Below are 16454 nucleotides of genomic sequence, written 5' to 3' on the forward strand. Positions count from 1 at the left end.
AGTAAAATGAGGGGCTTTGGTCCTGTGCTTTTGCACAACCTTCCTGTTTACCTTCCCCAAATTTCTTCTGGTAGCCTACCTGTTTAGAGCTGGGTTAAGAGCTGGGTTAAGAGCTGAGCTTTAAGAACCATACCACTGACCCCTGTTCCAAACCAAATAAACAGTAGCACCAAGACTCGAGCCCCTGTCCTCATTGACAGAGAATGTCAAGTTTAGCCTTTTTTACCACTCGGTTGATTTCTATCTCATAGAGATAGAAGTCTGAAAACATCTTTCTGGGGCATAGCTTAGGATTTAAGTCAATTCATGAATGTTTCATTCAAATGCCTCAAATCATGCTTCTCAAGATATCAAAAAGTTATTCCACTTTGATTGCTGATAGAGAGACCAGAACGAAAAAAAAACCTGAGAAATGGGCTCCCTTCCAAAGCATGCTTTATTAGCAGATTTTTTGTTTTTAAATTCGTGTTCGTAAACTGCCATCTGTCTCTGAAAAGTATTCTGGCTTATATCCATAGAGCCTATTTGTAATTACAATTACTTGCTGACAAGTGCAAATATTATTTTTTAGTGAACGCCATGTGGTCAGCATAATTGATATTATACAAATATTTTGAAAATGTAAAAAAATTGGTCAAGAGGCTTAAGTTCCCTTTCTCTGTATTCATACGGTATTCCTATCATACTCAAAATTATTGTTGAAAGAAAAAAAACGTCGAAATAAAAATTTTGCAGCTACATAGAACCTTTTAAAATAAGTTCTAATCGAAAAGAATTTTAATTGATTCTGAAAGATGAATACGCCAATAACTGACCATCTAGAAAAGAACAAATTTTATTTTATTGAGGCCTGAAGTACCCAACACAAATAATAAATTGCAATAAGTCTCAAAAAGCACTTTTAAACGTTATTCTATGACTACAGTCGCCCATTGAACGCCAAAAATAACAAAAATGAATTGCAACATGTTTATTGAACGCAGGTTCAAACTAAACAAATATATTAAGCAATTGAACAGAGTACGTAATAATACATATGAATAATTAAACATAATAAGGTGGAATGCAAGGATATCCATGTCAAAACCCGACTTCAAACAATAAAAACAACATGGAAAGGTTTATAATTAGTTCTTGACCGATATTTTCGCATATACTAAAGAAAAGAGGTGACTTGAGTGCCTCTTTTGGCTAATGAGATTTATAAATATATAAATTCTGGAAACAATTTTTATTCTTAAGTTTTATTCTGGAAATAATTCTTTACTGAACATTCGCAGTGCTCTGCCAGCTTAACACTGACTTTGTTTTATAAATTTAATGCTACAGGCTATTATCATAATTTTATTTTTCATAGAGAAATTCGATGGCAAAAGAATTTCTTGAGCCAGAATCATAGACATATTAATCGAAAAGGTAAAAGAATCAGTAGTTTTTGGCAAGCCCTGGGACTTTTTCTTTTTGTCACCAGAAAAGACTTCCTAAGATCTTCGCCAGCATCTAAAATAAGTATTTTATACCTGTATCTAAATTACTGTCACACTTGCTGTGATAGTAATTTCCTATGTTATTGAATATCCATTAAGGTAATAAGTATATGTTCGGAATTTTAAGCTGGTAGAAGCTGCAATCTGTCAAAAATAGGCTTAGACGTAATCCAAATGCCGCCCAATGAGCCGGGTTTCAAGTCGTAAAGTGTGAAAATAAGTATCCTACAGATCAAATGTTGGTTCGCTTCTAGTTTGATTCAAAGTTCAAATGCTTTGCTTCTCCCTGTGGCCAAACTTTTTTTAAAATACCAAGGACATTAAAATGAACACATTTCTTACTCTTCTGCTCCATATATGGTCTATTTCAGTGGGTGGCAAACTTATTAGCCAAACAGCCAAATATGAACATCACAATAATTGTTAAAGAATTGGGAGGAAAACCTGCTTGTTGAGTAAACGTTTTTTCGAGTAAATAGTCAGCATACTAAATAATAACTAAAATTCATACTTAACATACATTTATTAATGTGAACAATATCTTTGCATCTCCTTGTAAAGTTTTCTAATTTATGAGTTTTATTTGTTTTGATTTTTTGGTCATGTTATCATGTCCAAATGTGTGTATTTGGAATTCTCTTTCAAGAAAATGCTTTCTCAAATTATCTTTAGAAAAACTGTGCTCAGGGTTAGAAAAAACATATTTCAAAACCAAAAGTATTTGGTTCTACAGGGGGTTCTACAGGGGGTAGGTTGTTTTTTTTTAAGCAAAGGGCTCAACTATGAAAAGATATTTTCAGGTTTTTATTAGCCATTGAATTGCCAAAATGTCTAAACTCTAAGCAATTGTTTAGATTTTAGATGGAGGTACACGTCTAAAAATTCCTCCTGGATATCGCATCAGTTTTCCAGCTATTACTTGGAAAATGTTCGGTTAACACCGTTCTTTGAAAACGGGGATTCCTCCTCGAAAATTTCTCACATGTATTTATTCTAATTGCTGTTTCTAGAATTAATTATACTTATGCTGGAATCGTCACTGGAGTCAAAACCTTTGCACTGCAATTAGAAAATGTGAAAAATTAATTTGTCTTTTGGGGATATTTAAGACATTGAGCTCCCACAGGTAGACTCCATCGCATAACTAGAAAATCCAAACTTTTCCTTTTTGCTATCTGGAACAGAATAGATTGGTTATCACCAAGAAAGCCCATTTTTTCAGAAACAGTTTGTTTGCCCTATACTCTGCAGTGAGGACCGTTTGAAGTTTGAAGACTTTCAGAACGAATCAATAGGATGTCACTTTTATTAAAAATAAATACACCCTTTCTGCTTTTGTTTAAAGTGGAATAGTAGCAGGGGATTTTCCTGAGAGACCATTTTGAGAAATTATTTGGCTTTTACTGTTTCTGGATAAACTATAAAGCTACCCTGCCTTCATAATATATTTCTCTTTTGGACACGAATAATGTCAATTTATGTTAGGTAGAAGACAAGTCTCTTTGATCCTCCTCCAAAAGGTTCTATGGTTAAGACCATGTCATGGAAAAAAGTAAAAACAGAGTTTCAACTTTCAAAACCCAATTTTATACAGAAATTTAAACGGTACTTGTGCATTATACGGATCCTACACACTCGAGGAGTAAAGTTAGGTTAATCCTTTTGAAAAGATACAAAAATATGATGAAAAATACCTGAGTTTAGTATCAAATTATGAAAACTACAACCTAACTTACCTAACTTATCCCATCCAAAATACCATCTCTGTATATTTAATATTTAATAAAAATATAACAAATCCGTAGATTTCAACTGAGCCATTTCTAATTTTCATCAAATGCTGACAGGTATAAACCGGTCATGATCTGATCTGTATATCTAAATTCTCAAGTGTGCACCATATAATACAAAAGTACCATTAAAACTTCAAAACGGCTTGGAATGTGACCGAGATCTGGCTAATAAATAACGAAGCCAGAAGTTTGGTAATCTTCAGTAGTAGGCTACGATCCAAGGCCAAGGAGGTTAGAATCTCCCCGTTAATAGCTGTCCGACTCGTAAAAACCTAACAAAAATGAACATAAACAAATTTTTGATGCATCTCCCCGGAAATGTTTGTCCAACTAGTCAAAAGGTTACAAAAATGAACACAAGCAAATTTTTTATGCATTTTCTTATGTTATTGCCCCCCCCCCGCCGGAAAAAACCTGGATATGGTCTGATTCACGTATTTGTTTAAAAAACATATGTTGGTTTTTCAATATTTATCCTTTTTTAGATAAGATCAAGTAGAATAATTATATTCCAAAGTCAAGGACATTTCATGCATGATTATAAGACTTTTCTTAATTATCAAACTTAAAGTATCATGTTACTAATCAACACTTTTAAACAAGGGATCAACGACTGAATATATTCTCAAATTACTCTCGCCATGTGTGTGTGGAAGGTGACTCTTGTGATAAGAAGAAAAAGGTTCGTCATTTCTGCTAACACAGGATTGACTGAAATTTTGATATTTAGCATGCCAAAAGAAAAACTACTTTTCCTTATTTTTATTCTTATTTACCAATGAATCCGAAACATTTCTTTTGTTTGTCAATAATGAACTTACATTTTCGTAAGAGATATTTTGGCGATAGCACAATTTCCATGAAAATTTATTTGTTTAACAGAAGATCAAGACAATAATAATAGAAAACACTCAGTAGATTGCTATTGCCAAACATGCTTATAAAAACCGCCGTGGCGTCGTTAAGGGGAGGGCAGTGCCCCCAAATGATTTGGAAAAAATTATTCGTTGTTGAGAAGCTTTAAAACTGTTTTTCGTTTTAAAAATCAAATTTGCTCTTTACTTTAAGCAGGTAATTCTTTTTTTTCTATTAGTCCGTGCTCATTTTTAACATAAAAAAAAAACAAGAAAAATATGCGTCCGTTACACTTCATAATATGTTCCACGCGTAGTAAAGTAATAATGCGTCCTGAACTTACACCCATATATGGTTATAGGCATGCAATACTCCCACACGAATCTCATTAGCATAGCCATATTAGCAAGTAGATATGGTAAATGACCTACATATTCCTGGCAGAAAATATTTAACAAATATTTGACCTTCACTGAATAAGAGAAATGACCAGTTATTATAATACTTAACATTCTGTAATCCAATGACAGTTATATGATTTTTTTTTATTTTATTTGGGTTGCCTGAAAAAGGTTTACATTTTTATAGGAATCTTACATTAAGTGAATATATAGCGGCATTTTAAATGTATTATATTAAAAGTTACCAAGAATCTTAATCGCATTGAAATACATTTAATTTCAAGTTGGACTAATAGAATTTATGATATAGTACTGAAATTTACATAACAGTGTCTATTACATATGCATACCGTAAACGCTTGTATCATAATATTCATGGAAATGATTGCTTACATAAACGCTTCTTTTAGAGAAAACTTATGGTCATCCATGTCCCACTTCAATGGGCCCCAATACCCCTCCCAAACTGTTTGCCTTTCCCCTAAAGAAGATGAGAACTTAGAATTTTTTAGATTTAAATTTTTCGGATTTAGACTTTCTATCTCTCAGTGAGAGAGAGAGAGAGAGAGAGAGAGAGAGAGAGAGAGAGAGAGAGAGAGAGAGAGAGAGAGAGAGAGAGAGAGAGAGAGAGAGAGACCCATCTAAAAACATGCGGAGTCAGACATACAAACCCACAAAGAGAAACAAGACACACAGGCACAGAGAGTTAACCGCTTTCAAATTAGTTCCGTTTAGACTGTGTGTCTGAGCGGGTGTTTGCTTGTCTCTGGATTTGACTTTGTGTATGTTGACTATGGGTGTTTATATGTTTTACTTCTCTCTGTGTGTGTGAGTTGAGTTTTGCTTGACCCCATGTCTGCCTTTGTGTGTTCGTGTCTGACTCTTTGTGTTTCTAGGGGTTTTTAAACATACAGTCTCTCTCTATCTCAATATGTCTGTGTGTCTGAACGGCTGTTCGCTTCTCTCTCTCTCTATCACTCTCTTTATCTCTCCCTCTTGCTCTCTACCTGTTTGTCTGACTGCCTGTATCCTTGTCCATCTCCCTATGTCTGTGTGTCCTAGCGGATGCTTTCTTGTCTTCGTTTTTATGTTCATGTGTCTGACACTCTCTGTATACGTTTTTGTTTATCTCTACGTGCCTGTGTTTCTGAGCAAGTGTTTGGTTGTTTCTCTGTGCGTGATGATGTGTCTGATTTTTTATGTTTTTTAGGTGTTTGCGTTTCTTTCTCTCTGTTCCTGTTTGTCTCAGTGGGTGTTTGCTTGTCTCTGTGTCTGTATTTTGTGCTTGTAGGCGTTTCTTTCTCTCTCTCTCTCTCTCTCTCTCTCTCTCTCTGTGTCTGTGTGTGTGTGTCTGACTGGCTGTTTGCTTGTCTCTCTCTCACTGTGCCTATGTGTTTGAGCGGATGTTTTCTTGTCCCCGTGTCTGTCTTTGTATATTTTTATGTCTGTCTCAGTTTGTTTGTATGTGTTTTTTTTTCTCTCTCTCTCTGTGCCTTTGGTCTGAGCGGCTGTTTCCTTCTTTCTCTCTCTCTCTCTCTCCCTCTCTCTCTCTCTCTGTTTCTCTCTCTCTTTACCTATGTGTCTGAGCGTGATTGATGCTTGCCCCCGTGTCTGTCTTTCTTTGTTTGTGTGCCTTACTCTATTTGCTCTTATTTGTGTACCTCTATCTCTCTACCATGCTGACACCTTGCTATTTCTGCTTTTCTAAATATTTTTTTTAACAAACTCCGAAAAATTGACATAAATGGGCTGATAATTATGACTTAAATTAGTCGTATTTGAGACAAAGCCAGCATTACTTGTTGGGCATTTACCTCTGCATCAGCCTGCTGTATGCAATGTCAGCTGAGAATAGAATAAATTGAATTTAAGCAAAATGTGTATATTTTTCTCAAAATTTTGAAATTTGGCGTGTTCTAAATTGTCGCGTGTACTAATTCTCTTGATCTATTGTTATTAGATTCATCATTCTGCAATAGGAGACCCAGCTTTGCTTGTGAAGAGAATTATAGACACAAAAAGCGATAACAAGCGCAACCCCTCTCCCTAAATGTGTAACCACATACCCAGATTTGCACAAGTAAAAGTTGTGTAATTATATTAGAATTCATTTTTTAAACAAAGATACAAAAGGGATGGAAATTTTTAAGCTCTAGGATTCAATTTTACCTTCCAATTTTCATCCATGGCAATTTTTAATTAATTTCACATTTCTGCCGGAATAATGCCAAGCTTTGTTTAGATTTTCTGGATATTCTTCGTCAAATAATGCCCAACCGATGAGTTTAATAATTCTATCTTTATTTTTCGAATGCTTCCAAATTTGAAATACAGTTTCTGTTTGAATTTTTCGAATGCTTCCAAATTTGAAATACGGGTTCTGTTTGAATGTTGGGAATATGTCACAATATAATATTAAATAATATGTGATAATATGTCGACTTATGCTGTATCTTTACTTATGCAATGCTATTGCGTAGCTTATGATCTTTGTTCATGTGATTTTTGTTTTATGATTTTGGCCTTATGTAGCCTGCTGATGTCAATGCTGTTTATTAATATGAATCAGCAAATCCACAAACAAATCGATTTAATAAAAAGTCATAAATAGTATTTCAATTAATCATGTATATTAAAAGTTTAGCTTAGTGCTACAAATTAAATCTCACAGAGCCAAAATCCGTTTAAGATTGATGACCAAATGAATTGCACAGCACCCGAGGCTATTAGAATAGAGCTTGGTTAATTATAAGATTGAGCATCCGGTTCTGGGTCTGCTGGTTTGGGAAGTAGATCGGGAATATTTACTGCAGCATTAGTTAGGAATTTGGCTGAAAAAAGCTGCGTGTACACGACAATCATTTTGCCTGTGTAAAAGCTTGTATATGCTATAATAATGTCGTCTGCAGCAGGTCGATTGCTGAAAATTAAAGTAAAAGCGAAGCACCAGCACTTACATTTATGATTGTTTAATGTGTGTTTATTGTTAATAATGAATTGCGTAATGTTTTTGAATTCTCCAAGTAGAACGTATGTTAAATAGTTGCTTTTCTCCAATATTGTTTGATATTATAGCCCCTACTTCAATAGCATCCGCTCTTGCCCCCCCCCCCAAATAAAAATACTTTAGCTACGTCCCTGGGACACTGTAGCCTTAAATTAGAATTAGAATTGAAATGTGAGACTTGGGATAAGAAACAAAAAAAGGGAGGGAAAATAATTTTGCCAGGACGGCTCATCAGTGGGATACAATTATCTTTTTCAGATTCCAAGGCCATGACTCTGGTAAACAAGTTTGGTTATAATAATCATATATCTTATGATATATGATTATATCATATTATATATGATATATATCATATATTTTTGGTATCAACTCCCGCAGCCTCTACGAAAGCACGGATAATTTAGGTCGATTAAAAACTTTGGTACTTGAATTAAATACCCCCTGCAGCTCCATTGGCGTATACATTGACGCACTGTAAATTTGATTTCTTTGCTAGTTTCTTTCAACCTAGCGTGAAAAAAGACAATGATAAGTGACAGAATAGACGAGAAATGTATAATTTGGGCTATATATTTGCCCATTAGGGGGAAGGGGGAGGGTAAAGTATTTAGATAGCATGAACTAAAAACAATTCTTACTTCATAATATCAGTAGTCATCCCATAGGCATCAGGGTGGCCGAACATTAGCAACTAGTTCCGATCGGGCCTTGAGAAACAAGTAGGTGTTGTTGATAATTGACTTATTATATACACCTGCTTGTTACATGATATTATTGGATATTTTACTGTTTACATAAGTAAATGTTTTGAGCATGACGTAATTCAGCGTGTCAACGAGACTTTTTATGATATTCAATTTGGAAGAACGTTTATGTTTTGCAGTAAATTGAATATAATGCGCATATAGAGAATACAAGATGGAGTAATCATATTAGTAAAATATATTGAAAACAACGATTGTATTCAGTATGCAGGGAAAGAGGGATTTTGTACTATTCCATTTTTGATAATATTTCGAAATAAAAAAATGTTTCTTCATGATAGATATTTTACTGGCAACGAGAAGGTAGAAAGAATCTTCATTCTTTGGCTTGGTTAGTCTAAAATCACCAGTAAGAGTATCGAGGATAATACATGGATGGATTTGAGAAACAAAAAATCATGCGGCATCTTGTGACTTTGGAAATATGTTCGTATATAAATGATCAGTTTCACGAATTATCTGGGCAAAGGAAAAAGTTCTCTCAAAGAATGCTTGACGATATAATGAAAAATGGATTTTCATCTTTGGTTTAGTGCATGAGACTTATGCGTCGTGGACCAAATGTTTTTACTCAATTTATTGACATACTAATCGAAACAAACCGAAGTGGTATTGTTGATTTGTCTTTGAACACTATCTAGAAATTCTTTCGAGATGGACATTTTTTTGCATGGTAACAACAAATAAGACGACAAATCCTGACCAAACAGGTCTTGCGACGTAACTCGATTACTCCTTCTCTCTAGAAGTAAAGAGCACATGCATTTTATCGATCGCAAGTCAGTTTGATTTTGGAAGTGAGATAGTCAACATTAATAAAAATATTCTACACATGTCCACTATGTATGTGCACATTTGGTCGCTGGTCATCCTGTGAGAATTGTACTATTGTTGATTACTATACCAAAAATTGTAGATTATTCAATCCACGTAAATTTCGCAAAGGGTATGCAGTGCAAATTAAAGATTGTAATTCCTGTCTTAAAATGTTTGTTATTCTCAAACTAGTGGTTTGACTCCATGCTTCAATCATCACTATAAATGTGACAAATGTGAAAATGCTTATCCTGGTATGACTGCGAAAATTTCTAAACATGATATATGTTTATTGTCAAGAGTCAAGAGACTTAGAGCCAAGACATCGAAAAATAAAATATAGTAGTGCACAACAACCATATCTTTTGGTCGATAATATTGGTCGGCCAACAGGATGAAAGAATTCAATATTCGTCACTGTTTGGCAGATGCAAAGGCAAGGACCCACGTTTACAGTCGACGGGCTACTGTTAACAATCATAATACGATCGATAGCGCTATTAATATGTTCAGGGAAATCTGAGGGCATGCAATTAGTTTTATATTTGGACATATACGGATCCAATTTGAATATATTGATTATTTGATTTGTGTTCACGATGTCAAGTCTAAAAAATCACTGCCATCGGGGATATTTTCCCATCAGGTTTCAAATTGGTTTAGCGAGATTAGTGCTATACCGTTTGTCAACGGTTCGGTAAAGGCACACTCTAAACGTACGGAGTCCGCTCGGAAAATGCTCATATCTTGAGTAACAGACAAGTCCAACACAAGGATACTATGAGTTTTGTAAACACTGTAGCGGTTATAACATTTTTAAATTGTTGCAAGCCTCGATCTAGAAATTGCATTGTTAAACCATATAGAGTTTTTTATTTTTTTATTTATCAAAGGATAAAATATAGAGAAAAATTTCATTCGCTTGACACATAAGAGATGAAAGCCCAAACATTACATTTTTTGTAGAATTTGACCATCATCTTACTTCACTAGCCCTTTTTCCAAAACCCAAAGCAAGTTGTGAAGGAATTTCCCCATTGATAAATGGAGAGTTCACATAGGTACGTGAGCCCTTGGTAATATGTCGCTGATTCTTGATTGTGCACGGAACGAGCAGTTTGACATTATTCCCACCAGCTTTTTTTTTCAATTGCCAAGGCAACAGAACTCATAAACTGTTGTTTTCGTATACGGATTTTTGCTGGAGTGAGAGAGACAGTTACATCAGACGTCGTGAGAAGTACCTTTCGCAAAATAAAATTGGATGGCGCAAGCTGTAACTTCATGTCAATCTTGACTTTGGGAGGCATCCACTGCGGTGTAGTAAATATTTAATCATTTAGGTTAATTTTCATGCGACAAACCGTCGGCAGCACATGGTGTTCTATTGTTAAATTTTTTACTGTCACATGCAAATTTATAAACATGGAACTCCAATATGTGAAATTCGAAATTCTAAAATTCGAAATTCAAAACTGTAATAAATTCGAAAATGAATGTTTTTAGAGAGTGGTTTTTGGGGATAGAATTGTTCTTAGTAACCAGGTTCAACACTCAAATCAAAAATTTCTGCATTGAAAAGCCTCAGTGATGAGATGACTGAGGGATAAGACTCTTTGTATGGTAAATATGCCATATTTTTCAAGGAAAACAATTCCTTTTTCGATCTAGAAATTTCATCTGTCGTTTCTTTTTCTTCCTTGACAAGAGTGATGTCTTTCACTTCGGCTCTTGGTAGAGACTGATGAGTGATGAGGTGTTTCTTGGCCTTTTTAAACCTTTTCCGCTTTGTCAAGATTTCAATCCCTTACCGAGAGAACGAGTGCGAGACCTTAGATTGTGTGAGACACTTTCTTTAAAATCCTTCCCAGAGCTCCAACCGTGTAGTGTAGAGGACGCAAAATCCGTGGCAACATGCGAAGAATTTATTTAGCCAGGGGTAGTGCAAATCGAAACAACTTGGATCTTTGATCTGATATCAAATTAATTAGATTGTAGGTCTTGCCATGGATTATAACCTCATTCTTTATACCATCAATTCAAGTGTATTACGGAGACACTGATTCAATCCTGTTAAAAATTAAAGAGACAAGCTGCTGGAAGGCTTGGAAAATCGTGTGCACATTAGCTCTCGAATAAAGTATACCAACTTGGACCAGTCCATTTATCCAGAGCTAGTGAAGTACCAGCTATTGGTACCTTTACACCGTCTTCGCACACATACACTTTGTCGAATATAGCCGAAGTGGCATTTTTCTCGACTCTAGCCATATAGTTTTGAAATTTTAAAGATCGAGTCATCATGACCGTCATTCTTGGAACTAAATTTTTCTCTAAACAGTTTCTATAAATATTCATGTCGACATTCTCCTTCACAAATGTTTTGGCACCTTTTTGCGTCATTTTTTTTATTTCCTCACTGTGCGTTTGCACACAGTACACTTCTGGACCTGCAAGCACACTGTGGAAAATCAAGTCGCTCCCTGTCCCATATTTCAAAATTGATAGCTTTCAGGGGCCTGGAACTTCTCTAGCTCTGGATAAATGGACTCGTCCATGCTGGTGTAGTCTAATTGAGAGCTAATGTGCATACGATTTTCCAAGCCTTCCAAAAGATTGTCTGTTTTAATTTTAGATTGAATCAGTTCCTCCATAATACGCTTGAATTTTCCCCTTCCGTGGCCATTGGAGCTTACATACTTTCTAATAGCGTTCCAACAAGAGATTCTATGGTATTTCTAAAATGGCACTGCTAGCGCTAATTTTTTTATTTAAAATTATATTTCGTTTTTTTGTATTAAAAGGTCCATATTGGAAAATATGATGGCGAACGATGTAAATTATATATGGTATATGATTATACTTAATAATATCACACATCTTGCCAACATCTCATCCCATTCAAGGGTTAGCCGACATCCCTTTGTAATTTCTAATGGAACATTGGGTGCTCTTGGTTTCACTTCACTGCTACAAGCGCTCTCAATTTCCAACAGAGTAAAAGCATTCATTATTAAAAATATCCTAATAATAAGAACCAATATTCATAATGATGACATACTCAACTCTTTTCCAAATCTGAGGTAAGTGGGTCAAATCTTGCGTAAGATTTATCATAAAAAGTCTCCGAAAAGCGGATGAAAATTTACTAGATGTTTTCCAGAGAAATTGCCTACGGATTGTTCTGGGCACCCGGCTGACTGACCGTATTCAAACAGTAGGTTTTACAAAAAATGAGGTCCAATCCCGCTTTCTAGGGCTATAATGAAAGAAAGGTTGAGATGGCTAGGCCACGTTCTGCGGATGAAGGATGACAGATTGCCAAAGATTGTCCTTTTGGCCATCCGTCTGGAGCTAAACAGAAAGCAGGTCGTCCTCGTCTGGGTTGGGAGGATGTCATAAATAAAGATTTAAAGGAAATGGAAAGTTCCTGGGAGGGTGTAAAGAGGGAGGCCTTTAATAGATTGGGTTGAAGGAGTAGCATGCGTAGCTGTGTTGGCCTCAGGCGGCTTGTTGCCGCAGTGAATTATTAGTAGTGGTAGTAGTAGTATTGTAGATTATCTGAAGGGGTTGTAACTGGTAAGTGAACCGCAATCGTGTTGAGATAAATTATAGGACAGTATTTAATATTGGATTAAATGAGAGTGATACAAGATTTTAAGAATGGAGAAAGGAAACACATACTTTAGTCTATAAAAGTATCCTGAATCATGAGCAAGTTTCTAACGCATATGATCGGTATTTACGAGAACATCACATTGTTTAATCAGGGTTTATCTCATCTATAATGATCCCAAGTTCAATCAGCGTTTAAGTCGGTTTTTGCATGATCAATACGGTGTTTAATCAATGTTTAGCTCATCAATATTGATCCTAATATGCGTTAAACCCTTTTTATCCTGTTTTGACCAAAGATTAGTTCTTCTATTCCTTCTTTGAGTGCTCAAATATCACGAGTTCAGTTTTTGATATATTAGGAGCCAAACAGTTACAAGAAGTGATTAGAAACATTATTCCAGAGAATACACTTAAGTTAGGGGCAGCAGCCCCATAAATAATATACAGAACAGTTCTAGTTCGTTTTAATTTTCATTGGGATTGCGCTTTCAGTTTTAAACAATTGATATTATTTCCTATAAAGTCCCGCTGAACATGAAGAATCGTGGAACAGTCTATTGTTAATTTTCTGTCAACATCTGCCAGGGTACTATTTCGTCAATTTGAGAAGGAGCAGGTTTTTCTTGTCTTTTATGACAGGTGACACTTATTTTTCTTAGTGTTTCCTCCTCCCTGTTCTCAATTAAAAGCAAACATCCTTTGGTTGCTCTAGGCGACCGATCAAACAGTAGGTGCGAGCAAAAATGATGTAAATGAGTAGTTGAAAAATCAAAAAGAGTGCCAAGTTTTAGTGTGCATATTTTGCCACACAGATGTAGTTCGCCTTGGTTGGATGTGAATTACTGCTTGCCAAAATATTTGACTATTTGCTAAGTTTAATTTTTTTTTTTGACAATAGCTTGTATTTTACCAAGTTTGACTTTATTCTTAAAAAAAAAAGCTTGAGCATTAAAATGGTGGATACTAAGCAAGGTGCAGTATTTATTCTTTTGCTTTGCAACTTTCAAGCTCAGTATATATATATATATATATATATATATATATATATATATATATATATATATATATATATATATATATATATATATATATATATATATATATATATATATATATCTTAAGCATTAGTGACATCTTAAAGGTCTTCAAGTTCAGCGCAAAATTACAGATAGAGGCTTGTTTACATTTATTTTCTCTGATTAATTATATGGCATTATGATAAATTTACCATAGGAAGGTAGTCAGGATGCTGATTTTCATAGGTTAGAATCAGATCAGAACACCTCAGAAGCAACTATACTTTTGTTCATGACCAAAACGTCTATTATAATGCCAATTTAAGGAATTTTCGGTTATAAACCATTATAGAGTCTGTTTTCTCTAGGGTCTATGTCCCCTGCAACAACCTCCGTCCAGCTTTGGTTAATCCTTAAGGGTTACCTTTCTTCAAAAGGAATGGCCTGAAAACCGGAAAACTACTTTATAGCAATCTAGAATAATTACTTATCTCATATCTAAGCGTTACTTTGACCCCCTTCCTTTCCCATTCCTAATGGAGCATATATAGCCTGGATTTTATACAAAACTACACCTTTAGAAAAGTGTTCGTTTGATTAGTGCGTGTTGTTTAAGATTCCTTAGAGGATAAATTAGAATGACCACATATAGCCCGGACTATATGCTTCTCCCTAAGGGGAAAGTGGGTGGGGTAAAAGCTAAACTCAGGATTAAGGTAGTTAATAGTTTTATATTTTTTTTATTCTTTTTAGAATTTTATAAGGTTGCCTTTTGAAGATAGGAAACCATTTAGAACTACCTAACTTTACAAATCTTCTTTACCCCTCCCTTTTTTCATGGTTTTAAAATGTGTGGTTTTTTTTCAACTTGTAATTTCCATTTAAAATATTCTAAATGTTTACTTGAGTTTCAAACCTGTTCTAGCAACACCGAACTACATGTGGTCTTGAGATTCAAAATTAATGAGCCTTTGGACATAGCCAAAACTAGAATTCGTAATTGTTTACTCTGAATTTGCTTTCTCTATCTATAACCCTTTCTTCTTTTCCAAAATCTAGTAAAAGCTTGAGATCTTTTTCTTCAGTTTTCTTTTATGCGTTCTATTCAATTATATTTAGGCTAAATACTTTTTTTGTAGACCATTGCTCTGTTTTATTTGTTAGAATGATTTGTAGCTTTTTTTTTTACTTAACTTTTATACTCCTACACTCTCCGACTATAGACCTAATTGTCTAGATAGTCTATATATAGAGATATCTAGATAGTCTATCTAGATATCTAGATAGTCTAGATAGTTAGATAGTCCGACTAATTGTCTAATTGTCTAGATAGTGATTCTTAATGGCTAAATAACATTAATCGAATATCCTTAGGGTTGCAACCAGAAAGTCCCAAATCGCAACAAACTAAGCATAAATAGTTCTTAAATGGGGTTTTTATTTAAAAAGAAAAGAAAAAAAGTATCTATTTGTTTTGACCAAAATATACTTCCCCGATTCAATCAAAATTACGAGAAGGTGATTTATTATTTGTCGGATAAAGCCGTTGTTACACATTATTTTATGTTACATGTTAAAGAAACGACAAAAGCAATATCTACAAAATGTTACATACTTAAGGTAAATAATACTTTTATAAGATTCTCTGTCGCTTCAACTGAAACACTTATTTTATGCTTTATCGGGATATTTGGTGGGGATTTCGGTACCTCCAAAACATCAAAAATTATATCGGTCCACTTTAATATTTTATCAAACAGTCCGTGATAACGAATTATAGTAAGGAGCGACCCGCCTCAATAGTAAACGAAACTCTATAAAACCGGATTTCTAATACTAAAAGATACATCAAAAGAATCAGATTTTTATGCAGATTTTAAATATATAAGTTTAATCGTTTTCATTAAAAGTTACGAGCCTGAGAAAATTTGCCTTATTTTGGAAAATAGGGGGAAACACCCCCTAAAAGTGAAAGAATCTTAACGAAAGAATCTTCACACCATCGCATTCAGCGTAGCAGAGAACCCTATTGAAAAAATTTCAAGCTCCTATCAACAAAAATGCGGAATTTCGTATTTTTTGCCTGAAGACAGATCACGGGTGCGTGTTTATTTTTTTATTTTTTCCAGGGATCATCGTATCGACCAAGCGGTCCTAAAATGGTGCAAGAGGGCTCATTCTAACGGAAATGAATAGTTCTAGTGCCCTTTTTAAGTGACCCAAAATTGGTGGACACCTCTGCCCCCTCCCACGCTCATTGTTTCCCAAAGTCAAAGGATCAAAATTTTGAGATAGCCATTTCTTTCAGCGTAGTCGAAAACCATAATAACTATGTCTTTGGGGATGACTTACTCCCCCACAGTCCCCGGGGGAGGGGCTGCAAGTTACAAACTATGACCAATGTTTACATACAGTAATGGTTATTGGGAAGTGTACAGACGTTTTCAGGGGGATTTTTTCGGTTTGTGGGGGGGTTGAGGGGAGGGGGCTATGTGGGAGGATCTTTCCTTGGAGGAATGTCATGGGGGAAGAGGAGTTTAATGAAAAAGTGCAGGATTTTCTAGCATTACTATAAAAAAAAAAACAATGAAAAAATAAACATGAAAAAGTAATTTCAGTTGAAAGTAAGGAGTAGCATTAGAACTTAAACAAACAGAGATTATTATGCATATGAGGGGTTCTTCTCCTCCTAAATAC

General features: G+C 34.9%; 2 protein-coding genes across 3 annotated transcripts in view; one reads left to right on the top strand and one right to left on the bottom strand.

Moving 5' to 3' along the window:
* LOC136036153 (enoyl-CoA hydratase domain-containing protein 3, mitochondrial-like) overlaps positions 1-481 on the bottom strand; it is a 33851-nt gene extending 33370 nt beyond the window's left edge. The window contains exon 1 of the mRNA XM_065718203.1: positions 406-481. Coding sequence (XP_065574275.1) covers positions 406-433 — 28 coding nt within the window. The 5' untranslated portion in view covers positions 434-481. The remainder of the gene's footprint in view (positions 1-405) is intronic.
* Positions 1-16454, top strand: part of LOC136036150 (uncharacterized) — a 152815-nt gene that overhangs the window by 51491 nt on the left and 84870 nt on the right. Inside the window, exon 1 of one of the 2 annotated variants that reach the window (XM_065718193.1) lies at positions 13535-13713. The exons of the other annotated variant lie outside the window; for it this stretch is intronic. Within the exon in view, the coding sequence (XP_065574265.1) occupies positions 13695-13713 (19 nt within the window). The 5' untranslated portion in view covers positions 13535-13694. Of the gene's footprint in view, positions 1-13534; positions 13714-16454 lie in introns of those variants that run through there. 2 annotated transcript variants of the gene reach the window in all.

This window comes from Artemia franciscana, chromosome 15, assembly GCF_032884065.1.
Source record: "Artemia franciscana chromosome 15, ASM3288406v1, whole genome shotgun sequence".
In the NCBI taxonomy this organism is placed as follows: Eukaryota; Metazoa; Arthropoda; class Branchiopoda; order Anostraca; family Artemiidae; genus Artemia; species Artemia franciscana.